General features: G+C 41.9%; 1 protein-coding gene across 2 annotated transcripts in view; it reads left to right on the forward strand.

The window, feature by feature from the left end:
- The window catches only part of mapk8ip1b (mitogen-activated protein kinase 8 interacting protein 1b), a 48,904-nt gene that overhangs the window by 1,729 nt on the left and 19,223 nt on the right, over positions 1–27,952 (forward strand). Inside the window, exons 1-3 of one of the 2 annotated variants that reach the window (XM_023405287.2) lie at positions 6,550–6,629; positions 15,813–15,924; positions 27,006–27,263. In XM_023405287.2, the coding sequence (XP_023261055.1) occupies positions 6,574–6,629; positions 15,813–15,924; positions 27,006–27,263 (426 nt within the window). In that variant the 5' untranslated portion in view covers positions 6,550–6,573. Of the gene's footprint in view, positions 1–6,549; positions 6,630–15,812; positions 15,925–27,005; positions 27,264–27,952 lie in introns of those variants that run through there. The other variant, XM_023405286.2, reaches the window with a different exon arrangement.

Genomic DNA, 27,952 nt, shown 5'->3' on the forward strand with positions numbered 1-27,952 from the left:
GGGGGGGGTTGTAGTTTCATTTTCAGTAGCACAATGAATTAAAGATGCATCTATGATCTAAATGTAAAACTAAAGTGTTGTATCATCACCAAAACTCAAAACCACAAAACATCAAGCCGTACAACTAGGTCTACTTAATCAGAGTCATGAATGTTAATGCAGAAATTTTTTATTTATTTATGTAAACAAACAAAAAAAAATACAGTTAGTGCCTTCAAAATAAGAGTTTAGGCAGAAAAATGATAATGACACAGCAACAAAAATAAGACAATAATACTGAGTCAAGAGCAACTGAAAAATGCTGTTTAAAAGAAGGATAAAAGGACAATTAGGAAAATTATAATTCCATGTGAATCAGGGGTTATAGTTTGTAACCTCAGCGTGTTTAGTCTCATCATGTTACTCATCATGACTGAACAGTATTGATTGATATTTCAGAGTTATAGACGACTAGAGAAAGGAAGCCAGATAATCCATAACCTCGGGGTCTGGCTGAGTCCCAGAGCAGCCATATGTTGGCATGTTTTTCCTCTGTCACTCTCCCTGCCTGTGCTCCAATCCTCCGTCTCTCCACAACCTGCTGCTGTTGGAGCACAGACAGCCGATCTACCGCCGCCTGTGAGGCTCTTTGTGTGGAGGTATTCACCGAATGAGATGCAAGAGCAGCTCGCTGTCAAATCTCCATCCGGTCCGCGGTCTCTCTTAGCTTTTTAAATGTGACCTCATTTCGAGGCATCTAAAATTTTCATGACTCCTCAATTGAGACTTGTCAAGTCCTCATTTATTTTAGTTTACGTTCAGCATATTTCTGTATTAATTTTAAAAGCCTGAACAGAATGGATGATAGTTTTTTTTTGTTTTTTTTAGCTCTAAAGCAAAAACATCTTTTATATTTTAGACAACAAAGAAAGATAATCAATATTTCAGTCACAGAAACCTTGTCAGCTTATCAAGCAACAAGGATGGAAACTCTTATTTAGTCATAAAACAAGCTCCATTAAATAAAGAATACATATTGATGTCAGCTCTAAAAAGCTGATTTCTAATGAACAAGTCGTGAAGTTGTTTTTTAGCGAGAAGCACGGAGGATCCTCGACTTCATAAAGCTTCAGTAAACCTGCATATTCAGGGGAACTGTACCTTTAAACTCTCCAGCACTGCATTGATCGTCTGCGGCACGAGAGGGCGTAGCAGGAGATCCTTTCAGATTAGCACTGTGTTTATATCTGTGTGTGTGTGTGTGTGTGTGTGTACTGTATGTGTACAAAGCAGCATGCATGAAGCAACAAGACATTGTGGGCTTGTCCATTCATGATGGCATCGGCAACATGAAACCAGAGGCAAAAACTAATTCTCATATGCAACGCAGCGTTTATCTCATTTTAATCCCTGGCACCCTAAATAAATACAGATAAACAAACTAATGAATTCATGATTTAAAAACCCAGTAGATATCAGGGAGGTAACGTTATTGTTGGAAGTGATCTGATTGTGATCAACTGCTAGCTGTTTGTCTGAGCTGAAACAATCCATCAGCAGCAAATGGAGCAGAGCCGATTATTCAATTAGCTCTTTGATAGAAAATGAATTGGCAACTATTTGAGGTTGTTCTTTAATCACAAATCCAGATTCTTAAATGTGAGGATGGTATGATAGTAAACTGAATGTCTTTGGCTTTTGGACAGTTGCAGATGTCACCTTGTGCAAATTGCATCAGGTCATTTTTCACTATTTTCTGATAACAGTTATTGGAGACAACCATTGTTAGTTGCGGCTGTAAAATAGATGAACTCATGCAGCACTCGACTTGTGTTGTGCTGGTTTGTTGGTGGTTGTGTGTGATTTAATGTCTTCCTCCTCATAATGCATCTGGAAATTACGTTTATAGACAACTAATTTACGAGAGCAGATATGAAATGGGAGTAATCAGACATGATTATTTCTTCTTTTGATATGAGAGATCTGTGCAGGATGTGTTGCACTGTGTTCACAGTTGCTGAACCCTGATTGCAGAAACAGCAAAGTGGAAGTTGAAAGTGGTTGGAATTCATTTGAATTCATTTGTATATTTGTTCAGAGCAGCGGTGTGATGAGTGTGAGGAACCTAGACCTTGAAATCTTGCTTTATACAATAAGATACCTCTAACCAAAACCACAATCTTTCCCTAACCCAAGTGCTTTAGTTCCCTGGACTCTGTGGTCAGTCCTGAGCTCTGTATGCTCTGTTATGTCATTATGTTCAGAAAATAGATGAATGAAAATAAATCAGACTCATTAAGCACATGTTTTGTGCAGATCATTGAAAAATATCGGCATTAAAGCGTGGAGAGTCCATCTCTCTTCTCTTTCATCTTTTCACTGCAGCTTTCAAGCTGCCGTGACTCTGCCGACAAGATCTGCTCAGGCAGATGGATTCACAGGGTGTGGGATGTGTCAGGGATGTGAGAGAGAGCGAGAGAGAGAGAGAGGGAGAGAGAGAGACGGGGAGAGACGAGGGCGGTTAAGGAGATTTTGAAGTGTCAGTTTCTCTGATCCTCTGCATCCATTGACTTTGATGTTTTCTTGAAGAAGAAAAAAAAAACTTGATTTCAGGGTTTTTCCAACAGGATTAGCTTGTAGTTTTTCAGCTGACTTTCATCCTCACAGAGAGAGAGGATGAAGAGAAAGGAAGAGAATTGAGCTGATTTGAATTTCACCCACAGAAGAAGCTGACGGAGAGGACAGTAATTGCTCCGGTTGCAGCCCCCCATGCTGATAATTTACTGCTGTCGCTCAATTCTGCTGACAAGGCGCGTTCCGCCCGATGGCACCTCCCCTCTGCCTATACACTGAGCTCCCTCTTCCTCTGAAAGGCCGTGTAAAACACGACGCCATCAGAGCAGAAATGGATCATTGGTGAAATACAAACCTGTTAAATTAAAACATCTGTTACACATAGACAACAAAATATACTTAATAGATAAATAATTATGAAAACAAGTAAAAGAAAAACTACTGATGGTTTACAATTTGTCCAAACATACTTGTATTAACAGCTTTATATGAAGATATGAAGATAAATCAAATTCTTCCATTTGGCTCTTTTATAAACTCCGTAGTCTTTTTTTTTGTCTTTGGAAAATGCAAATTTTTCCACAGATGGTGATCTTAGCAATGGGACAGGTTTATACTGGCTTTTTCCAGCACACAGCAAGTGTATATCTGATGTGCAGATAACAAGAATAGATCTTTTTACTTCTTCTTCTTCTTCTTCTTCTCATGACTCATGTTGCAGACAGTAGGAAGCATACCAAGAGATCATAACTTGGGGAACAAAGGATTAAGAGTGTGTAAAGGATTTGTTATATTTTATGAGACTGTGGATTTTAAATGTGAACTGAAATTCGAACTCACATTTTGTGTCAGGAAGTATAAATGATTGTGAATATTTTTTCCGTTTTTCACAAGAGAAGATCATTTTTGGACATATTGTATTTGTGGAAACAGGATCTAACCTTCATCTCTCTGCCAGTGTTTTGTGTTTTTTCAATAAGCGTTAAGCTACTGTTGGTGAAATTCAACACTCCCTGCAGATTCACACATTTAAAAACCCGGAAAAGTAGGAATTATCCCCAACGTCCTGCAGGGTTTTTTGATATGAAACATCTGTGCAGGATTTGTCGAAATGTATCGAGAATTGCTGAAAAGCGATCGCAAACTAAAGGATAAAAAACAAAGATCTAAATGTGGTTCATTACATATATTTACTTGATTGAATGTAATCCTGTTATATTTTTATTATCAACTCATGATGTATTTTTTATGAAATAATCTTTAAGTGTCACTTAATGGATTCAGCACTTCTGTTATGAACTTTCTGGTATCATGAGACAGACTGAGCTTGTTGTCTTGACCCTCACGGCCATTACAGGGTTAATTCGGCTCTGCTGATGAGCTGTACGGGGATTAAACGTTACACACACACAATACTGCAAGAATACTCTGTCTTGCTCTGAAGACTAGCATGAAGATTTCAACCTGTTTGTCTCAGAATCCAAAAGAATTATTCTGTATTTGTGTTTTTTTTAAATAACATTTCTTTTCTCATATTTCTTCAGCTTGCAGAGTATTTTTACTTCTCTACACTGTGATTTCACGTGTATAGAGGAAGTGTGTGTGAAAGCCTTTCTGGTGGGTGTGCGTCTGTGTGGGATCCATAGGTTCTGGCCAGTGGCCAAGGCCATGCTGTATGTCCATATGGCTGCATGCTGGAAGCTCAGAGTGAAGAAAAACAAGGGCTTAGTGTCTCTGACCTTTTCGTAAGGAGAGGGCTGGAGTTTGGTACAACTTTTATTATTACCTGTCCGCCTGTGTTAAGTTGTAATGCTTCACCTGGGACTGTGTGGCTGAATGAAAATGCTTTTTCTGTCATTTAGAGATTCAATAATGGATTATTGGTCACGCAGCTTATACATTAGCATGTTATAAAGCTGTTATATTTTACATAGAAGCAATTAATTGCCTGTTTACATGCAGTACTGTTCTTTTTTTTAGCTCTGGTTTGATCTTTTCCACCTGAGAAAATATCTGACCCTTAAGCTGCTAAATTATACACTTTCTGCAAAAGCTAGTTGCTAACTTAGTCTGTCTTCCATATGGTGGAGGGCAGTTAGTGCTCAGTGGGATTATCAGAGCTTGTTTGCTAAAAACTGCTGCTGCTGCTGCTGGAAACGAGGCTGATGGGAGTGGACTTGCAGGCCAGAAAATTCAAACAAATACCCTGAAAGATGCTGAAACGCTCCATCAATCTGTTCTGCAGAGTTCACATTTACTCATTTGGCAGATGCTTTTATCCAAAGTGACTTCCTAGTGAGGGACATCATTAAAGCTTCAGTTCGGTGGGAGACCTTGGCGTAACATACTGCACCTATTCAACCAGTGCAAGGAGATCATTAGGGGAGGAGGTGCTCTTGGAAGAGATGAGTCTTGAGGATGGAGAGAGACGCTCCTGCTCTGACTGCACTCCGAAGCTTGTTCCACCATCGGGGAACCGCAGCCGACACAGTCTGAACCCAAAGACCCAAAGGTCACTCTGAATGCTGCATCAGTGAATGCTTGAACTTGATCAGGCGGCCACGGGTAGCCAGCTGAGCAGCGGAGTGACATGTGCCCTTGTAGGCTGATCGAAGACCGCCGCGTTTTGGACCATCTGTACGGGTTTCACTGTGCGTGAAGGGAGGCTGACCCAGAGGGCACTGCGGTAGTGAAGGTGATAATATTGTGTGTTCATCCCCATCAGCGATACACAGTCATTCAACTGTTCCATTTTTTAAAAAACAAATATTAATTAGTGCAGCTGAGAGAGTCTGATTAAAGCCCAGTGGCTGTCTTTATGTCATTAGCGTAGTATCTCTCTGGCTCAGCCACATTAGCAGAGGTGAGCTGAGACGCACCTCCTTGCTTCATATATTTACCGAAGCCTTTTTTGGTGGTTAAAATTAGCACAGAGCTCCGATATGCAGCGTTACTGCGCACACACAGTGCGTACGCTTCAGCCTATGAGATGATGGAAGGAAGTTCTAAGGGCAGCAGGGCTGACGGGGTTAATGGACTGTACAGTTGATGTGTGTGTGAGGGGGGTGGGGGTGGGGGGTGCACTGTGGTTCTACACACATGTTGATTTTGAGAAGAAGCTTAACCTTCTGCCTGATCAATGCAAACCAGAGCAGGTTAAAAAATCATTCCGGTTTATTACGGCACAAACTCGTATTAATTAACGATCAGGATGAATTGTTGTCTTGTTGACAAACTTTCTTATCATCTCTCTGTTTGTATTTTATGCCTCATCAGGCTTCATTTTACCAATGTTGTCGTGCTGGTAGACCTCAGAAATCACCATGGGAGAGTGCATCACTATCTTAACTAATAGAGAATTTGGCAGAAACTACAAAAAAAATATGTTGCAGGAAACAGGAATCTTCCTTTAAGAGGGTGAATGGAGAGAAAGCATGAGAAGGGAAGATGAGGATCAATGGGCCTCATGTATAATTGAGCACAGCGATGTGAGAGAGGAGTGTCCTCTTGTTCTGATGTTTCTCCTGTTTGGGCTCGCCGTGGCGTTGGATGTTCTGCTAACACCAGTAGTTTCCTGCAGTGGCGTAGTAAATCTGATGCACACAGGACAGAGTAAACATCAGAGAGGAAGAGAGAGAGAGAGAGAGAGAGAGAGAGAGAGAGAAGGGAAACGAGAGGGAGAGAGAGAGAGGGAGTAGATTATATAACACTATACTCCTCTCTGGCAGCTTCAGCTCCTCTGCTTTAAATAATTCCCCCCCTTCCATCTCTCTCGCCTCCGGACGAGCGGCGGCAGCAGCAGCAGCAGCAGGGCATCTGAATCGGACGCCTTTCTCATCGACCGGGACAAGCTGCACCCCTCCTCCCTCTCCTCCGGCTCTCTTCCTGCTCGCTCCTCCCTCTCGCACTCCCTCCCTCCATCCTTCACTTTCTAACCCCCTTGCTCCTTCTCCTCCTCCTTCTCCTCCTCCTCCTCCTCCTCCTCTCCTCTCAGCTGTGGATGCCCTCCTCACTTACAGTATGGACTCAGGAGGGGAAGGAGGAGAGGGTTGGATGGAGGACCAGTGGGAGAAATGGTAGGGCATCTCTCTCTTTTTCTTTTCTTTTACTGGCATGCAGCAGCACGGCTGAGTGTGACCTTGCTAACATGCCTTTTTCTTTGCTGTGTGTCGTCTCCTTGCATCTTAAAGCTCAGGACAGGCATGCCCTTGAAGGAGAGCGGATGCATATGGCCGTGTGTATGTTTGTCTTCCAGAGGAGAGGTAGAGTGTGCGGCAGAGGTTGCAGGTTTATGTTGAGCAAAAATAGAAAACACACACCAACATAAAGTGTGGTGTGTGTATTATGACAAGTAACGCTGTGTAGGAGAAGCATCGTATGGATGTTTGAGTTTGTTTTCATACATCAGCGGATGATGGAGAGGGGTTTTTTTATTTTATATTTTATCTGGATGAATGAGATGGGACAGTCCTGATCCTGATCCTTGTCCTGGTCCTGTCCTTGCAGGAGGGCGAAGCCAATGAATGACAGACAGCGTGCAGCCTTGTAATCTCTCAGTGGGAGAATAAATTTGTGAATTATTGTGGAGACGTGGGGGCAAAAAAGACCCAGGCGAAGGGTATACATGCGTCTGCTGTGACGACTAAAGGCTGGGCTTAATGTGCATGGAGAACGAGATGATTGGATCATAACAGCACAACACAGATGCTAGTCGTAACATGACTGTCCTGGTCCTGCTGATGCATTAACAGACATTGCAATGAAGAAATAATAAATAGAAGTGAGATCGTTTTGTTTTATATTATATTTAATTTTTTTTTTTCTTGTCTTTTTTTTACCTAAGGTGATTGTTGGTCATAATTAGCAGTGTGTTTGCATTTTTTATCCACATTTCCTGTTTGTTTTCTAATACTGGAAGCATTTTTCTTATCCGTCTTCACCACATCACGACCCTTTTCCACTGTAAACTGCAACAAAAGTGTGTTTTTTGCACAACATGTGAGTCTTTAGAGACCAAATCCTGGTGAAAATCGGGATTAACTAATCTCCTTTTCAGTGAAAATCTGTTAGAAGGACCCATATGAGCTTGGGTGCATATATATATGTATTTGACCTCACGTTCCACTTGTGAACAAAAACTCTAGTTGATATTTGCAAGCAAGCAGGACTCACATACAGTGCCGCTGTTGGTATCAGGGTCATAGCTGGATTCAGATAAAGACTAATGAGCTGGCCAGGCCTATCATGGCCTGAGCGCGAGGTCATGCTGTCCTTCATTAACACGAGCAGAGAGGCAGACAGGCACAAACACTCCAGTGTGCCGCCCGGTCACCCTCCACCGTCAGAACAACGCAGGAGTTTATCGTAAATCCTCAGAGAAAGACACTGAAACATCGATCCTGCGGTGCTGTGGCCCTCTGATGTCATTTTACGACATAGACTGTGGGACATGATGATGTCACGTTTGTGAAGGGACGTTTTAGTAACCTGCTGCTATTTTGTCGTTTATTTGGATCCTGATAATCTGAATTTGGGCAGAAGATTAGACCTAGAAACGACCAACTAGTAGCACTTTATACAGAGTGTAAGTCAGTGATGCACCTTAAAAACCTGATGAGGAGTTAACGTCATCAGCTGATCACAGAGCCTTATTAAAAAATCACATTTACTGTCATTAATACTGGAACAGTGGGAGGAAGATCATACATCCTGAGAATGGGATCAAAATCACTGAATAGCACATGAAATATTAAAATGGCCCCTGGAGGGATGAACGCGTGGCTTAAGGCACATTAGAAGTAAAATTAACTAATGAGACTCTGACATCTCGTTGAAAAGAATTTCGATATCACAGGATGTTGGGGGTGGGTCCAGTTAACTTAGATTTCCTGGAGCTGGTACTGAGTGTCTCTTACAGAACTACATCTTATCTTGCATCAGTGGCATCAGCATTTAGCTGTGATTTTTCCATGTTTTCCATTTAAGTCCCAGTGTGTAAACCTTTGCCAAATCAATTCTTAAACTATAAGCTGCGGTATTGTTTTATGTTGTCTTATTTGCTGTGCGTGCGTGTGTGTTTCTAACACATGTAGAAATAGAAAAAAACAAGACATTTTTTAGTTTCCACACTGGAGCAACAACAGCTGAGGACAGCAGCATGAAGCATCTGTCCTCTCCTCATAAGTGGCTGCTTTGCACCCAGCTGAGTCTTGGATGTTATATCCACTTGTAACAACTGAAGCAAGATGAATGTTTTTATGTTTTGTTGGTTTTGGTTGAAAGTCAGCGCTGACGCAAAGATGAGAAAGCATAAGTCGAGTTTGACATTTAACCCGTGGCCAACCAGTCCTCCGGCCTGAAGAAACCACACAGCAGCGTCTCCTGAAATAGCCCCCCCCCCCCCTACGGCGGCAGGCGTGGCAGACCTTGGTTGTCGTGGTTGCAATAATAAACATGCAGGACTGTACAGAGAGTGGCATACCTATTTTCGTCACCATGGTTACTAAAAAAAAATGGTCATGGCTTGGTTAGGTTTAGGAACAAAAAAAATACTTGGTTATGTTTAGGAAAAGAACGTGATTTGGGTTAAAATAAGTACTTCCTTAACATTAGATGTCATGGATACAATAATAACAACATGGTTAACTAAACTGCTACCTTCACATGGGAATCGAACGTCACTGTCCTGTCTCACATTCCTGTGTTTTGTTGATGCGTCCATCCACCACAACCTCGTCCTGACGTGGACTTTGTCTCTCTTTATGCTGCGTCACCGCGCTTTTCCCTTTGCTCCAGTCATAATTACTATGACCACTAGATGTCGCCTAGCAACGAAACGTAACGTAAGGATCCAAACGTGTTTTTGGCTTCTTAAGTCATGAGCTATGTGCGACCAATCCACATCCACTCCCACTTCTTCTGATGACTCGTGTGCTGCATGAGAACGCTGCACCGTCTGAACTGGAGAAACATTAATGGTATAAATGCATTTTGTTGGAGACAGATTTTACAATTATGTCATCTGCCAAAATGTTGTTATGTTGAAATGTTGACCAGTTTTTAGCAGCTCCCTTCAGGTGCCTGGACGGTGCCCAGGGTGTGAGGCTGTGAGGAAACAGTGTCACAGCGATGATGTCGGTGTCAGCCGGTTCTTACTACAGTCATTTGCTGTGTCTCACTTTCAGCGATGATGACACAGACTCTGTATCATGGGCATCTCTGACCTGGGCCTGCTCTGCTCAGCTCAGCTCAGTCTGCTGTGTCAGCCTACATCGATCACTGGGGGTGTTGTGAGTGTTGTGAGTAGGGAGATGTTGGCAATACGTAGTTCAGGAACACAATCCCAGAGAATACTAACGAGGATGTTTAAGGTTCCAGATTTTCTCGGTTATCCATTCAGCGTTTGTTTAGGATTTTTCTTTTTCTTTTGTGCATATGAATGTGTGCTGATTGTTTGCTTAAGTTTAAACAAAAGTTTAAGAGATTTGGGTCAGATGTGTCATGTGCCTGCAGTGGACCTTTGTTGAATGTCAACACCCCCCCTTTCTATTCACACATTTCCTGTCTATGTGCACTAGCAGGAGCAAAGTCAAAATGCCTAAAGACTCATTGTAAAAGTAAGTGTGAAGGTTGTCTTCACACTTCGGACAGTGCCACACCTGAGGCTGTTTTCCCTGAGAGTCTGAAACCTTTAAGGTGGTATGGAAGCTACTTCTGAGCGCAGGTGTGATCCACAAAAAGCGTCTCTGTACCGCCACAAAATGCTGATCTCGTGTTCTCCCTCGGCTCCGTCGCTCTTGAACAATGTAAAATGTCAGGTGACATCTTCCAGTGTTTTTGTTTTGCTTGACCAACAGTCCAGGGCCCTGAAGGATCTTCAGTGTACCATCAGAAATACTCACATTTCAGAAGCTGGACTGCAGTTTCTTTTCTTATATTTTCTTTCTTTGATTTTACCACATAATGATAGATACTGATGAAAAAAACAACCTTTTTTTGTTTTCTGGAGATCAGAGATTCAGAATCGTCGAATCATTTACGTTAATTGAGGAAAAAATACCTCAGAATTTGTGACTGGAGGTTTTTATACCGCAGCTCTGAAGTGACTGTGACTGTGTGGCCTGTTTGATTGTCAAGCGTGCTCGACATTACGCGCGCTCCATTCCTCCCTGTGATGTCTGAGCTTTGATGTGTGACAATGTAATTTGCTCTGTGCTGTACACTCTGTTGGTTTTCTTTGGTGTCTACATCCCTCCATACCCACAATTCACTGCAGTGAAGGGGTCACCCTGTCCTGTCCAGGTGGTTTATCTCCCAGCACTTAATTTGCTCCCCCCCCCTTCCCCTCCCTTTATTATTGTCCCCATGACTCTCTCCATCCTCTCACTGTCCGCTGCCTCTGTTTGCACTTTGCTCAGGGTTTAATCTACAGTCACGGCATTGTTTCCTCTCACCTCTCCTCTTTTTTTTGTCCTTGAAAATCCACAATTTCATGTCAAAACCTGCTATTCACGGTCAAAATAACAAGACATACCTGTGGCTGATTGGTTCTGATTGGCATTCCTGCTCCACCTTCCTCCTCCTTTCCTGTAAGTGATGCTGATAACAGGGGGACACTCAGGAGCGTATTGATTTCATTCCTTTCCCAGGCATCTGTCGGTGTTATAATACATTTGTAGTGAACTGATAAGCTACAGTTTTTGTTATTGAAAAGCAGGAGGAGTGTTCGCAGACCGAAAGCTGTCAGTATAATTCGGTCAGGACAAAAAATAAAAAATAAAAAAGTTCAGCTGGCCACATGCCACATGTTGTTGCTCAGTGCTGCTCGTGTTCGGTGTGAAAAGATGAGGGGAGCTGGATGGATATTGGCAGAGCATTTTTTCTGTAATAATAATAAAGAACCTCAATGACTCAATGTGAATGCATGAGTTATATTCATATAGAGAGGTAACAGCATTTTTAATGCTATTGCAAATCAATCTATGTAACCTACTTAAACATGCATCAAGCGATATTTTGAATGTAAACACAGTAGTTCTACTGAAGTTAGCATGCTAACCAGCTAACGGTAGCGGCTGACTGTAGCCCCAAATCTGCCCTGGAGACGTAGCGCTGCTCAGAGGACGTATTATAACCTCTGGTCTTGTAAACACAATGATAGCTGAAGCTTTTGTCCAACAACAATCGCCACCACCCCACCAGGGAAATCTTACAAATAGCCCCTTTAAATAAAAGCGAAAAACTTTTAAAGAATTAAGAATAATGTTAGTGTCTTTCAATATTTATCCTGTTAAATCATCACATAAAAAAGGCCAAAACCGAGGCACTGTGGCCGAAACCTATTCATACTGATGACGGCTTACAGATGTAGTGTTATGTCTAAAAAGCTTTTATAGCAAACTACTCAATCAGGTGTAAATAGCACCTTTGTTGGGGACTATTTTCAGCTGCAGATCAATACATATTTGGTGCGTTAGTATTTACAGCAGGATGGAGTAGAGTAAGTAGGATTGATCTTAAATAAACTAAAGTAGCTGTGTTCGTGTTGATAAAGAAACATGTCACCAAAAGTGTGTCTCACTGGCACTCAGGGATAAACTGCTAATACTTATGCATAGGATCAAGTCATTGTTGATCTCAGCTTTAATCCCAGTAGTAAAAGAGTTACACTACGTTGCATTTACGCAGGTGTCATTTTAGAAAGTCAACCCTGGATGAAAAATAAAATGAAATCAATCAATCGAGGTTAAACCGTCACTGTTGCTGCAGCTTCACCAGTTGGAGGATTGTTTAATGGGCGACTGTATTCCATTGGGTGATTTCTTAATGTCTCCCTCTGTCTCTTGCTTTCTATCAGGCGTACATATATTCCCATCTGAGATCCTTTTCTCTCTACCAAAGGATTGCTAGATTCATATACTCTCTCATCTTCCTCTCTTTCTTTCTCTCTCTTCCTTTCCATACTTCAGCCCTTCTCTCCCACCTCCTTCAGGGCCTCATTATAGAGGTAAACAGATGCTTCTTCCCGGGCTATTTAACTCCCATGCCCATCCTCCGACACGTGACGGCCAAAGCCGGTCGCAGCTGTGCAGGAGGAGACAGCTGCACTGTCGATGTAGCCAGAAATGACATTAGCATCATGCAGCAACAGGGGGATCGCAGCTCTCCAGGTTCACCAGGTCTCTCTGACAGCTCGCTGCCATGCTTCTTGTGATCGCTGTCATCCTTTCTTTCCTCCCTCTAATAACATTTTCCTGCTCTGTCTCTGTCTGTTACGCCCAGGAGGATGCTGGGTAAAGAGATAACAGGCGGACATAATTACAGATGGGGAAAACAGAAGCATTGTTTACTGGGAGCTAATTGAATCCTGCTACAGACAGCAGGACAGTACACTTCCCTGCCTGAAACTGCTGCAGGAGCGATGAAGACCTTATGCTCTTCCCTGCAAAATAAAAATGTTTTATTCATGATTCTATATTTTTTTTCTTATGTCCATGGACATTTGATGCAAGAAGATGCATGCCTCCATATGCACTTGACTGCCACACCAGGTCGATGTGCTGGCAGGAAACTGATGCAGAGGATCATGCTTTGTAATGAGAAGAAAGATTCAGAGGTTTGCACACCACTGAGTGCTTTTGTATTTGTATGTAGGGATGGGTGATCTGGCCAAAAGATCATATGTCTCAGTCTTGATCTGCATCTTGTTTCTGTACAGATTTTATTGTGAAAGTGCTGACAGGAAGTTGTGATTCATACCTTTTTCTGCCGTTTTTAGATGCTTCTTCTGGACGTTTGTTTGCTCTTCACCCAAAATTCTTTCTTCCGTTTACAAATTGTGTCGCACCACGATCTCACTTTCACAGTTCTCACAGTTCATATGAGAATTGGTTTGGATTAGTGCTGTTGTTTATGTATGAGGTGCTATATGTAAGTATTTTGATTTTGAAAGTTCAGCTCATCCCACCTCATGTTACATGTGGCGCTACACCAAGCTCACCAGTTACAGTTAGCGGTTAGAACCTTTTGATGATGCGATCTGTACGATTCATCTGAAAAGTATATCATATGCCAAAGTAAGATCCATCCATGATACAAGCTCGTCAGATCGCCCGCCTCTAGTTGTATATGCTTTGCTGTTGACTTAAAAGTTGTTCCAGTCGGCTTGTTAGTCGCTAGTTAGTCACCTATATCAACAACATTAACACTGGATATTCCTGGTCCCCAGAGGATGAATCCTAATGTTTTTCTGGATCCTGGCCCATCCAGCAACACTGCCATGACAATATTTCCACGTCTACACAATAAATAACCAAATCATGCCATGAAATTTACTGAGCACATTCATCGCTCCTTGATAATGAACCTCTCCGAATCTGGATGACTCGTGTATTTCACAATCTCTCTGAAATTTCTCTTTCTCTGAAAATCGTTGAAATGATTCACGCTCCAGGATGGAAAACTCTTTTAATTGCCCCATGACCTATTGTTTTAACCCTAACCCATTATTTAAGAGCTCAAAAAGCAGCAAAATCAACAGTGTGTTTCATTCATTCAGTGGTTTGTTTTATGAATGAACACTGTGGCCTCTACACGGAGCTAGTGAGGCTTTTTGTCTTGTTGAATTATAGATTGAATAACTTCTGTCACGCTGTTGTTTGCGACAGTTTCTGTTCCTGTTACAGAGCAGAGATGAAGATGTTAAACCGTGTTTTCTCTGTATCTCTGGGAAATTAACCGAGACACTTTTAGCTTCTGTCATCGAACTAGGATCAGTTCAGTCTGCTCTGGAGGCTGCTGGGATTGTAGTTACAGTGAGCTCGTGGACTGAGCTGCCGTCTGTGAAGACGCCTTCCCCTTCCACTCCACTCCCACTGTGATTCAGTCTCCTCCTCAGTGTTGGTGTGTTGGCTTTATCCATGCTGCTAATGCTTCACCAGCAGCCAAGTGGACAGTCTCACTTCCCCCCACTGAGGGATGTAACACTTGTTCCTGCTTGTGATGAGAATGTGCAGCCAGTGGCTTTTTTCCTCCTGTACTTGTGGAGAATCTTTACTTTCTTATACAAATAACACAATTTCAGTGATTGTATTTCCAGAATAAAAAGCATTATTCATTGAGGATTAGTGGGGAGCAAAAATCTCGTCAAAATAAGAGTTTCATCTAAATTGTACCAATCCTCTCATCATGCAAAGACTTACGCAGATGCAAAATAATAATTTGATATAATTTTTTTTTTTTGTGAATTTTCATTTTATAAAGCAGGGGGTCTCCAACAGGTGGCTTGTGAGCTACAAGTGGCAAACTTTAACCAACACAACTTCACTCAGTAGATTTATTCCAATGCAACTAATTCAAATACACAGAGCCCCCAACCACCCCACCCCATCTTCACCACCACCAGTCACTTGTCAGTCAGAGGAGTTACTGTCAGGTTTGTTTACATCAGATGTGCCGTAGGCGACATAAAGTGATAGCAACTGTTCTGATAACAGAACAGATATAAACTTTTCCAACAAACAGGAAACATGTAGTAATGGATGAACTGAGTTCAAATGTGAGATTCAACTTCAGCCCTGTTTTTTTTTTCTTTCTCTTTTTTAGCCCATGTTTGTTTACATTTGCAAAATCAAGTCTGCCATATTAGCTATTTTAAGTTCCTGTTGTTTTATGTACCATTGGATATACCGACAACTATCACTGGATCACTGACTGAGGAGCTTCTTTTATTCTCTGATTTCTAAGCAGATTTATGGACGTTAACTTACAGTTGTGTCACCGTGTCTGTGTGTTCAGGTTTGACTGAATCACAACTCAGATTTTTGCGTGAGTTGAGTTTCAGATGTTTTGGATATTGATATTAGAGGACTTGTTAAATGATCTCATTCGTCTGATTTGGTTTTTGAGATCAGTTTGAGTGTTTTCATATGATATGTAAAAGAGTAAAAAAAAGGGTGGAGACCCCGTTTTAAAGGCTAAATACAGTCCTTATATTAAATGACACCTATGAACAAGATCAAACACACTTTTTTTTAGTAGTAGTAGTTTTATGTTATGACCAGTTATGACCAGAGCTCGTGACCCACATTCATGTATCTCACTGCCCCCCCCCCCGTCAGACAGATAAATTCGGTCAACGAGAGATTTTGAGATGTACTGCGGGTGAGGATGAGTCCTGGAGGATTAACATTGATTTTTTTTTTTTTTTTTTTCTTCACCCTTTACTTCCTCTTCTAAACCTAATCCTCCCCTTTAACCAGGTTGACCCATGACATCAGCCTGGATGAGTTTGAAGATGACGACCTGTCGGAGATTACGGAGATCACGGACGAGTGCGGGATGAGTCTCAACTGTAACGGGCCGGATATTAAGGTAAGCTGCGTCTCACCGGAGCGCGTGAAATAAGTTTATGTTCTTAAAAGCAAGTCTTCCTCTTTTCAAGCACTTTCGTTTAACTCTTGACCTGATGTGAATCTGTGACGGTTCATTCAATCAACAGTTGTTCTGCTGTGGATTTGGTGATTCACCTCCCACTGCTTCTTTCCCAGCTGCGAGAGAACAAGAAGAACAAAGAAAAATCATTTTACATTGGCAGCTTTTTTTTTAAATTACCTGGGAGGCAAACTAGAGGAGAGTTCAGTAAGAGGTTGATTTCACACAGATACAATCTCTGCACGCTCTACTTTCACACTGAGAGTTTTTAATCAGTGGTACTGGAGTGATCTTGGCTATTGCTCATATTACTTCACACCTTCTTGGTACTAAAATCACCAGTAATGTCAGACATGGTCACATCCTTTAGATGGCAGTGCGTAGTTACATGCTGTATAGGTTTAGAGCAGAAACCCCCGGAGTCTCAGAGTCTCATGGGTTTGTCTTCAGGTTACGTCACACAGAGAGAGGTGTCATCTCATCGGTGGCGCTTGGAAAGGTCGATAACAAACAAGGTCAAAGGTGATACTGACCGAATGCAGATGACAGCGCTCCCCGGGTTATGGTGCTGTAAGGTTTAGTGTCTTTACTCTGTCCATAGGAGGAGTGTGTGTGTGTTTGTGTGTGTGTGTGTGTGTGTGTGAATTTTCACTCACATTTGTGTCCACACAAACACAATAGTTTGCCCCCACCACCCCCAAAAATATCTTAAGTAGAATAAATAAATAAAAACAACAAAGCATACACATAATATCCATTCTTTATGCAGAACCCGCCGCCATCATTCAGCGTCACTGTGTCCACATCCGAGCTCAGGCGAGGGGGTCGGACTCTCCTCTCAGTGGCATTTTGTCCTGAACAGCTGCTGCATTCAGCTTCCTGCCAGCAGAGGAAAGAGGCCAGAGGCAGCGAAGCCAGACAGACGCTCTGTAAAAGGACTTGAGTCTGATTGCATGTGATTGCCCCGCTTCATCCCGGGTATCTAAATAATCCACTCTGAGCTGTTTACCGTTTGTTCAAGGCCTCCGAAACTTTGATAAAGTGTTTTTTTTTTTTGAAGTTTTTTTTTTGAAGTTTTTCTGAGCACCATGTTCCCACCAGCATCCTGGTTTTCTCAAGTTTTATTGGCATAGAAATTAGTAGGACATTATCAGAACTGGAGCGAGCGTGAAATGCAACTAGAGAGAGAGAGAGAGAGAGAGAGAGAGAGAGAGATGTGATGATTAGGTACAGAGGGAGAAAAATAAGCAGAGGTAAATTTATCATTCTGTCAGATCTCTCCAGCAGCGTTACCATCATCACCTCCTCCTCCTCTATCCAGCTTCACTACCGTAACCAAGGCAACAGGAAGGTCGAGGGGCTTTTTTTCCAGTTTCAATTTTGGGGGAAGATGAGAGATTTTTTTTTTTTCTGATGTAACTTTTTGTATTTGATTGTTTCGGTGACAGTGACCTGACATGAGAAAATCACTGCGATATTAAGGAGTGGTGGGAATATTTTTAGGTTGAAAAGCCCTCTCTCTCTCTTTCTCTATCTCTCTCTCTCTGCTTTTTCTTCTTCCAGGGAGCTAATTATGGCCCAGATTATTGGATGTGAAAGCTCTCTGCTGGAGTTGTGTGTGCGTGTGTGTGTGTGTGTGTGTGTGTGTGTGTGTGTGTGTGTGTGTGTGTGTGTGTGGATGCAGATGCTGATGACTCATCCTCTTGTAGGGGCCTCAGAGAGATCAGAATCCAAAATGGCTCTTGGACGGACAAACAAATCAGACACATCAGATAAAGAAGACCGAGCCAAAAACAACAAGAGAGAGTGAGAGAGAGAGAGAGAGCGAGAGAGAGAGAGAGAGAGAGAGAGAGAGAGAGAGTGATGGCTACCATGAACAAGACTTGGACCAAAGGACCAAAATATCATAAAAAGAAATTTGTGCAGTAACTGAAAACAGAATTCACAAAAGTAGGTGACTGTTAAATGAGCTGCATTGTCCCTCATGCCAGACAGAAACGCAGTATCACCAGCGAAAGATGAGCGTGTGTGTGTGTGTGTGTGTGTGTGTGTGTTGGTTAGTAATGTAATGAAGAAGCATGACACCAGGATCTCAGCAGTAGCAAAAGGAATTTGAATTCTTTTTTTTCAGTTCCAATTAATATACAGCCAAAAGCTCCTTGATAAAAGACTTTCCAAAGCTTAGATCTGATCACATGAGTGAAAACTTTAACATTCAGTCTCACACTGTCTATTAGATTTGGGATTTTAATGACTTGTATGATGAATTTTTCATTACTGTGATCATGGTTTTAAGTGATTCTGATAAAAACAGAAGACCAGAGGTGATGGGACCGATCATATCTCTTCCTTTAAACATTATATATTCACCCAGGGCTGAGCAGTTCACCGACATCAAAACAGACTTTTACCACCTTAATCTTACTTTTATAAAGCATCACTTTTTCTGCGTTTACGTCTGGCGTCCACACTCACACTCTCACGAGGAGGAACAGAAACGTTTGGAAACAGCGACACAGACTCCCGCCTCCTGATTGGGTCTTATCAGTCACGACTATTAGACGCTGGTTAATGCAAAATGGACAGCGACCAAACGTAACACCAGGAATTAGTTTAATCACTTAGAACAATGACAGAGAGACCAATAATCTCCAAAGTCGTCGTCTATTAAACATAATTGAGAATTTAATTATGTAATTTGAAAATAATCGAGATATTGATTTGAAGTTCTGTATTCACATATAAAATCTAACTGAACATTAGAAATTGATCCGGTGATCAGGTGATCAGGTGGGTTCTAAGCTCTGATTTGGCAACACAGCACATCCGCTCGTGAAGAGAGGGTAAAGACAGAAGAGAAGACGGACTCCTGTCTGTGAGGAGGTAGAGTCAGCAGGTGGACGATGGAAACTGGGAACATCTTCAACGGCACGATGGTGATTAGAGAGGTGACGGGTTGCACAGCAGTCTGGAGGATAAAATGATGCAGTGATTTTTATCCATTAACCCACTGGCTTTAGGCGTGTGGTTAGAAAGATGACGATGGCCAGATAAAGGACTTGTGATTTCCTGACAGCCTGGGAAAGCAGAAGTTATTATTTATTATTAGTTATATTATTATTTTTCAATTAGAAATACAGTTCTAGATTTGATTTCTTGCCTTCTTTTTTATAGTTATTTCTTATTGTTATAGTGTCATTAGGGATAGTGAGTAGTTTGATTGTCTTGTTTTTGTCTGGGGAACCTGTTTCCTGTGATTACCTGAATGCTGGATCTACAAAACAACACAGATATGCCGTAGATGAGCTCTTTTTCATGTGTAATTACAGGAAAAATTCACATATTCATTTGTGCCATTCAGTAACAACATACACCACCTATCCGTGGAGAGTCTAAAAATCTTCTTACCTGTGGTGTTGCGCTTAATCTGCGCGCATGCTCTGTTCTGTGAAGCTGCTCAATATAAAGCAGAAAAGCGCTCACAGAGACCGGAGGACTGTTTGTTTCATGAGCGTCTAATCCGCTCCAGATGGAGGAGCTTGTAATAAAACACAAAGTCAAAAGCCACAAGAAATTACATCACAGTGTTTAATTTTTAATTGCCGCTATTTTCATTCATTCACATTAAATTGAAGGGAGCAAATACGCTCCGATAAACCCAATGATAAACCCACCGTTGGCTCTCGGTTAACAGTTAGCAACTGGCTGCTGAAGAAAGTGGAGCATGTACAGCTGAGGAGCTGGATGTTTTTCTCAGAACACAATCCACAGCTAAAGCACTTGGATTCATCAGGTGGATACAAACACAACTCCAGTGGGATGCTAACATGTTAGCTCTAACAACATGTTAGCTCTGTGTTTCTGGGAGTTTATCTTTCCTTTGTCTTTTATACTTACTGAGGAGCAGTGAATGGATCAGCCGGGTCGGGCAAACGTTCTTGCTTCCTCCCTGTCATATATCAGCTGTCATCACAGACCTCAGAGACACAGCTTCATCCCTCTGCTTTCTATTTAAAAGTGCCCAGTGTTCGACGGAGGTCCGGCCTGTTTAAAAATGCATGAGGAGGTGTTGCAGCTGTGGGACGTCAGGAGAGAAAGGGGTTATGAACTGTGAGCACTTTATGCAGAGCCCTCACTGTCTGTACACACAGTGGTGACCTCATCAGTGAGCTCATTGTCCCGGCGGGGGGGGGGCTTCAGGATGCATCTTCTCTCATCAATAATGGACGGTCACATGGAAGGGAGCATCTCACACCCTAGACAGGCGTGGTGCCTGGGGGGGGGTCAGAGAGCATTATTATTATTATCTTACTGTTACACATACATTTGAAAATGCCAATACAGGTCAAACTGGGCTCCAGTCACATTAACATGTTCAGATTGATTTAAATACTGGTCTGTCTAATCTTATATCTTAGATATAGTTTATAAACACTACAACAATATAATGAGTATTTAAATTGTTCTCACCTCTGACACCCTTTGCAAAAAGAAAACAAAGGTTTCCAAGAAAATGTTTTAAGAAGTTTACTCCACGTTTCAACCACAGGAAGCTGGTTTCAGGTTTAGTTCCTGCCCCACATTCTGCAGGACAAGCAATGAGAAGATCAGGCTCACAAACCAAAACCACATTATTTATAAATGGACAACACATCTGTCTCCACAGGGGTGCAGACGGACTCTTTTTTATATTTTTATAATTTTTATAATTTTTATAGCTCCTGCCCCCCCCCCCCCCTTAAAAAAAATAAAATCCCTGCTCTCAAGGGAGCACTACACAAACACCCAGGAACTGCCAAGTTGCAGAACTTAATATTGCTGACTAAATCTCCTTTTTAACTTAATCTTAACCTGCTTCTAAATTAAGTTTGCAGCCCCATAAAAAGTTCCTGCTCTGAGACTGGTATTTTCCTATAGGAGCGTTAGCGTTAGCGTTAGCAGTGCTGAACACCTTCGTTGATGTGACAGCTTGTGTGCAGGATTCATTCACAAAGTAAACAAGCACGTGTTGCTAGTAGCGTCAATATTAGGACTGGGAATAGGACTTTTTATTTTTGTAATGTTACTGACTTCTTGAAAAACCTTATTGACAGATCCCAGTATCTCAAACAAACCTGCTGCGTTTTATTCTGCTCTCTAATTTACCTAAATGTTTGTGGCTCCTCAGATGTGGCGGGAACACAAACGTGAATGTGATAAAGATACTTTCACTAGCTGGGTTTGGAAACGTGGTTCTGGTGAAAATATTTTTTTGGACAGAAGCCTAAAATAAAAAGAGAGAAACAAACAAAATTGACTTCCATCTGAATTAGTGTGCGAATGACTGTAGTCATGAAGGATTAATGTTGTGTGGAGCAGCTCAAATCCACAATGAGACATAAAGAAGATTTGATGTTCCTCCGAGACATGAAATGACAACATGCATTATCACAACCAGTGTGTGTGTGTGTGTGTGTGTGTGTGTGTGTGTGAGAGAGAGAGAGAGAGAGAGAGAGAGAGGGGAGAGTGTTTCATGCGTGCGCGCAGGAGTAAATGGATTTGATTAGCAGACATTTGTTGTGGGTGGGTTGTTGAAAAAAACTCATGTGTCGGGATGAGGTCAGATATAACAGGCAATTACATTTAAGTGACTGCGGAAATGGACACAACCACAATACAGTGTCTACACACTCCGAGATGTGCGATACAGAGTCAAGGCTTGTTCTTCTGTCTAGACTGCCCTCTGTTGTCACAGTGTGTTAGAGGGAGGGAAAATGAAATGTTAGATCACAATGTTAGATTTCAGATGTCTGGTTTTGAAACACTTGATCGACATGTTGGATGTGATCGTTTTGGTTAATGTGGAGACAGAAACTTTTTTTTTTTAAATCAAACACCTCACATGAACCTGCTTTATTCCCCAAATGTTTCCTGTGATGTTGCCGTGACTGCGGGGGGGGGGGTCCATCATTTAGTCCTGTGACTTATAAGTCACCATAAATAAGTTAGTCTTGTGGAATCTCAACTTAGACTTAAGATTAAACAAAGTTTGTAATTTATTTCCCAAAAGCAAAACAAACATTTGAAAATATTATTTTCTGATTCTGAAACTCAGAGAAAGAGAATCATAAAGGAGAGAAAATATGGTCAGTAAATATGAGCTACAGTTTATTATATATTATTAATATATATTTTATTGATACTTAAATTATTGATATTTCTGATGTATGCTTTGTTAACATTGTTTTAAAACCTTTGTGTCAATAAAGATGATTGATTTTTATTTAAAACACTTCAGTAACAGTGCTAAACTACAAACAGATTTAATTAATGCACAGAGGAAGAGGGAGCGAGATACAGAGATACAGAGAGAGAGAGAGAGAGAGAGAGCGAGAGAGAGAGAGAGAGGGTCCAGCAAAACACATACAAGAGGAGAAAGAGGTCTATTTCCATGGCAACAGTGTTTCTCTCACCTACTGCACGTGTCAGAGCTGAAAATACATGCAGTGTTGGAGCATACGACACACACACACACACAACGCACACACACACACACACACACACACATATGCACTGCCCCCATGGATACTGCTCACGTCATCTCATCCACACATGGTAACAGCAGAGAGGAACCTGCTTCATCAACACAAACAGAAAGAGGAGAAACCCTGTTTGTCTCCGGTCCCCGTTTAGAGCGTCACTCACTGTCATACGCAGCATGTTTACTGATAGTGAGCTGATAGTCATGCACCATTCATGCACACCAGCGCGCTGTTTACTGGGAATAATCAGTTTGATCAGCAGCATGTCGGTATCCACTATCTAAGTGTTTTGCATGGATTCATTCGCAGCTGTAATAATAGATTTTTTTTATATTATGTATTTATTTATTTACTTTGAGGCTTTGGAACATGTTGAAAACAAAATACTGACATATTATCACTTGTTAATATTATCTTATTATCACATATGTCTACATTATGTGGCTACATGACTCCTGAGAAAAATACCTGGCTCTTTAAGAGTCATTCCAGATGTGATTTTTATATAGTCATTTCTTTTGTAAATGTGATTTTCTCCTGGATTTTGTTGTGTACAAAGTTTTTTAGTGTTTGATTCAGATATTTCATAGTCTGTTAAAGGAATCTGAAATTTCCGTTTGCATCACACCTACACCAGATCTTGGTTTTATATCTTTGGACTTGTGTTGTTGTATCTGACCTGTTGGCCGTGTGGTTCCCCTGCTTTGGCTGCTCTGATTGGACCAGAGCCGAGCATCACAGCATCGTCAGGGCAACAGCACTTTTCTCAGCCTCCTCATCGTCACTGAGCTCCCTGTCTCCTAGCAACAACGGCCAGGGCTCTCTTAAAGGGGCCAGTTGTAATTTAAGGTCATAAATCATGAGAGGAAGAATAGAAACTACGTATAGCTGCATTAGTGAGCACAGAGCTTGAGCAGGTGAAAAGCTGAATGGAAGGAGAGAAAAGAGAGGAAATGATGGCGGGAGAATGGTTGTCTTGTTATTACAAGCACAGAGACGGAGAGTGGTCTGATGTGGCTGAGCTGAAAATACAGGAGGAGGAGGAGGAGGAGGAGGAGGGGTGACGGGAGCATCTTCTGACAGCCCCCAGACTTATGAGCTGTACGGGTACTTATTGATGGATGATTGATAGACGGGTGGACAGTATAAGCAGGATGGACAGATGAATGGGCAGATGGATACATGATGGATGTTTGGATGGATGGATCAAAGACTTTACAACCAGGGTATTTAAGTTAAACAAAAAAAAAAACAAATATAACATTAGGTGTAGACGTGTCAAACAGCAGTAACTACAGCAGATACACATCAGTTCTGCAGCCTGACAGTTATTGACTTTTGCTTATATCTGCATATGTTCGACATTTTCATTCAAAACAAACATTCACAGCTTCCATTATTTACACCCTGCTCTGGTATTTTCAGGGATGCACATCATATGATGTATGTACCGTTGCCTGACGACCATCTGCGCCTTAAACATGCATCATTCAAACAAGGCAGCATTTCTGGTCTGCATTTGGAGAAGCCTCTGAAAAGGGGACAGGTTTTGTGTTGGTATTAAGTCTGAAAAAATGTGGACTTTCCAGGACTCTGTTCCTGAATAGAAACGCAGCTACACAAACACTTCCCATTTGAGTCTCAACACAAAGGTATCTGGCTTTTTAGCAAATCACTACAACAACCCTCTTGCAAATACACACAAGCCTCTTCCTTTCATGAGAAATCTGGATGTCTGTGATCGGTGTCTTGCTGCATACAAATGTGCTTGAAGGCAACACTTAGCCGATGGAATTGGATTAACCTCCATTCCATTCACCCACTGTGAGTTAGCTTTCTGTCTGCAGCTGCGCACACACACACGTTAATACCCGCTCTGCTCCATTTACAAAGGGAAAACGCGCACGGTGATCTTCATAATACAGTCGTTCACCAAACTGCTACTTTGCATGTTGAAATAAACACACATGCTGCCTATTGTAACTGCGGTTTAAATACTTGGCACATGATTTTGGCTTTGAATTGATCATTAGTCGGGATGTGAATGTTGTTCAGGGAATGAAATGTAAAATGGTGGTTAAAGCCAAAGCAGTTTTGTTTCCTCTGTGATCTTCTCTCCTGCTATAGTCCAGACTGTGGTGAATGTGGTTTTCATGGCGGCTGAGTGTTAACACAACTGTTGCATTGTTGTTCTCCTGTCTTTGGGTTGGTTTTCTTTTTCCTTTTTTTTAAAATCCACATTACTTTGATCAATACCTGAACCTGCTGTTTGTTTCTTCCCAATATCTTCGCTAATTAATCTCCCAGTTAGGATCTGACTGATTTGTAGAACTGGGTGATGATTCATTATCACACATCGTCTCACCTTATGAACCTTAAGATAAGAGTTAAAGCGTTACCTGCGTGACTGGATATAGTAACATATTCACATGGAGATAATCTGATAACAATTATGTGTAATAATTAGTTCAGTCTATGCTTCACTTGATTTTTATGCATAATGGTAAAATTATTCTTTTTCTTTTCAAACTCTTTCAAACAAAGGTGAAAGCCTCTTAAGGTGTCACATGACACTAAAACCAGACGTGAGATCAGGTTTATAGGCTTTTTAGGTCAAAGCGACTCTTACCTGTTTTATAATTTTATTTAATTTTACCTTTATTAGATTTTGAAGTTCTTTTTAGGGCAGCAGATTAAGACTCACATGAATCTGCCGTTTGTGTGTTAGTTATGTATTTGTTTATACATGTGAAGCAAAGAGCGAGATCAACACAGTAATAGGCTTAACAGTGACTCTGCTGTCAAAGCAGCTACATCAGCTGACAGGAGGAGTTACCATGTCGTGTGTGTGTGTGTGTGTGTGTGTGTGTGTGTGTGTGTGTGTGTGCGTGTGTGTGTGTGTGTGTGTGTGTGTGTGTGTATGTGTGTATGTGTGTGTGTGTGTGTGTGTGTGCGTGGCTGCAGGGATAGTGATGGTAAGTAAAGCAGACTGTACTGGCCCAGTGCCCTCTGACTTACTGTCTCTCAGATGACACTCATGTTTGTCATTTGCTTTGATTCCAGCAGTAATGTAAAAGACAGTTGAAGTGAAGTGAAGCACAAAATTAAAAAGCCGCTCTGGTTTGTTTGCGGGGAGAGGACCGGCGCTGCAAAGCCACTCCGTTCATTTCAAGTCTAAAATTGAACGATATTTAATTTAAATGTTGCAGATCTTTACAAACAGAACGACAGTGTTTTAAGGTGGAAATTATAGTTGGTTTTTAGGTGATTAAAATCATCAATCATTGTCATTGTCTGTGATATATGGGCGCCAACCTGTCAAGAAAAATCTATGAAGTTAAGAATTCTATCCGAAGTATTATGGTTATAATAATGAATCACAATGAATTTTGCCTTGCTTAATTATGAAATACTTGGTTATAGTTTTGACATGTCTTACATCAGAATTGTGAGATTATCATCTTTGATTTTCTGTGTATTTTTCTTGGGTATGGAGTATTGTGATGTTGTAATTCCCTGTGCACTCTTGTCCTTGTCCCTGATAAATCTACTGGTGTCCTGTAGAAGCTGCAGGGAATCCCTCAGTGGTTTCCCATCTGTCAACAAGGCTGGTTGTGTTTGTTAGAATTAACGATCAAACCGGGAAGTATCGAACAACAGGTGGTGCAAAGACTAGCCTGGTTCACGACGTTCACATCTCTGATTTTCAGCAATTCAAATATGTCTGGTGATGCACTAACTGACGGCTATGTTCCCAGCTGGAAAACAGTTGAGCCTGGTCGGCAGTATTGAAAATAGAAACATCATCTTTCTGTGCCGGAGTAAAGAGAACAAGGACAAGAGTACCAAGGACAACTTAGTTCAGCTTTTTAGCATGCTAACATTCGCTAATTAGCACTATTCAGCTCAGGCTGTCAGAGGATCAGAGTTATTACAATTCATCCATTGGGGACAATGAATGTCTGTGCATAACTTCTCAGAAATCCACCAAATACTCGTCGACATATTTCATTAAAAACCAAAAACATCAGCCTGATGGTGGCAGTAGTAAAGAGGTCAGGGCATCGACGAGGGCAGGGGAGTTCATCCTCTGGGGACCGTGCATCTTTGTACCACGTTGCTAACATTGCTAAAAAACAGATGGCCAGAAGCATGGAGTAAAGTTACAGAAATAACAACTCAGATATATTTCTTCTATCAACTTGGAAGCAATGAGAGTTAACAGCAGTCTTCATTAAAAGAGACAAAGAGCTGTGAGAGTGAAGGCTGTTCATTCATTCACTCATCACCACAGGTACAATGTGGAGCAGCTGAAGCTGGGAAGAGCTCAGTGTTGGCAGCGAGAGTGTTACAGTCTGAACGCGGAGCAGCTTCTAATTGGCCGGCTCAGTCTCCTCATCCCATCCACATACACACTCTCTCGCTCTCCCTCTCTCTCTCTCTCTCTCTGTCTCTCCTTTGCTGCCTCGACTGACGGCTTGTTTCCTCCAATCCCTGCAGGGCCATGTGAGGCGGGGAACCAATAGCATGTCAGGGAGGGCGGAGCTGGGCGCTGTCGGCCACCTTCAGGCAGAGATGCTGCATTTGGACCTTATAGACGGTGCTGACAGTTACTGCGGTGACAAAGAGTCCTTGAAGGCATCCGCCATCGCACCCCCGCCAGCCACCAAGGACCCTGCAGCACCTGTTACCATGGATACCTACCGGCCCAAGAGACCCACGACCCTTAACCTCTTCCCAATTGTGCCGCGCACACAGGTAAAGCCTAAATTAATCTTATCACACACACACACACTGAATATTGATTAAAAAGCAGGGGGAGTGGAGGAAATGTTTCAGTGAGTGAGCCTGTGTGAGTTCCTCCTCACACACAAATATTATACACATTTTAAAAAAAAAGGGAGATATGAATGGACCACTTGCGTGACATCACCACAAGATTCATTACAATTCTGCCTCTGGCAGAATCTGTTTACTGGACGGAACAATAGCCGCAATTGTCTGGACACAGAGATTTTTTTTTCCTTGGTGCCCGTCTCTGTTTGTGTTTGAATGCTGCTGGAGCTCGTGACTGTGTGTGTGTGTGTGTGTGTGTGTGTGTGTGTGTGTGTGTCTTCTTGTACTTCAAGCTTTGTGAGGACCAGTGTCAGCTCAAGATGGAGGACAGGTTGTCTTCAAAGGGCTGTTTGAGGAACTATTTTTAAGCTTCACGGCAGAATCGGGTTTAGGTTGAGATTAAGAGCAACAGAAGGTCCAGTACCAACGAGGGTCCTCACAAGTACAGACATACAGACAGGAGTACGTGTGTTTGGGTGAGGCTGTGTGTGACGGTGGAGGTATGTGTTGGTCAGTGTCTGTTGATCTCATGTTCATACAGCAGAGCTATGCTCCATGTTCTCCTTCATTAAATGGACACACTACTGGTGTGTGTGTGTGTGTGAGTGTGT

This window comes from Seriola lalandi, unplaced genomic scaffold (assembly GCF_002814215.2).
Source record: "Seriola lalandi dorsalis isolate HSWRI2012SDOR001 ecotype SW California unplaced genomic scaffold, Sedor1 jcf7180002054270, whole genome shotgun sequence".
Lineage (NCBI taxonomy): Eukaryota > Metazoa > Chordata > Actinopteri > Carangiformes > Carangidae > Seriola > Seriola lalandi.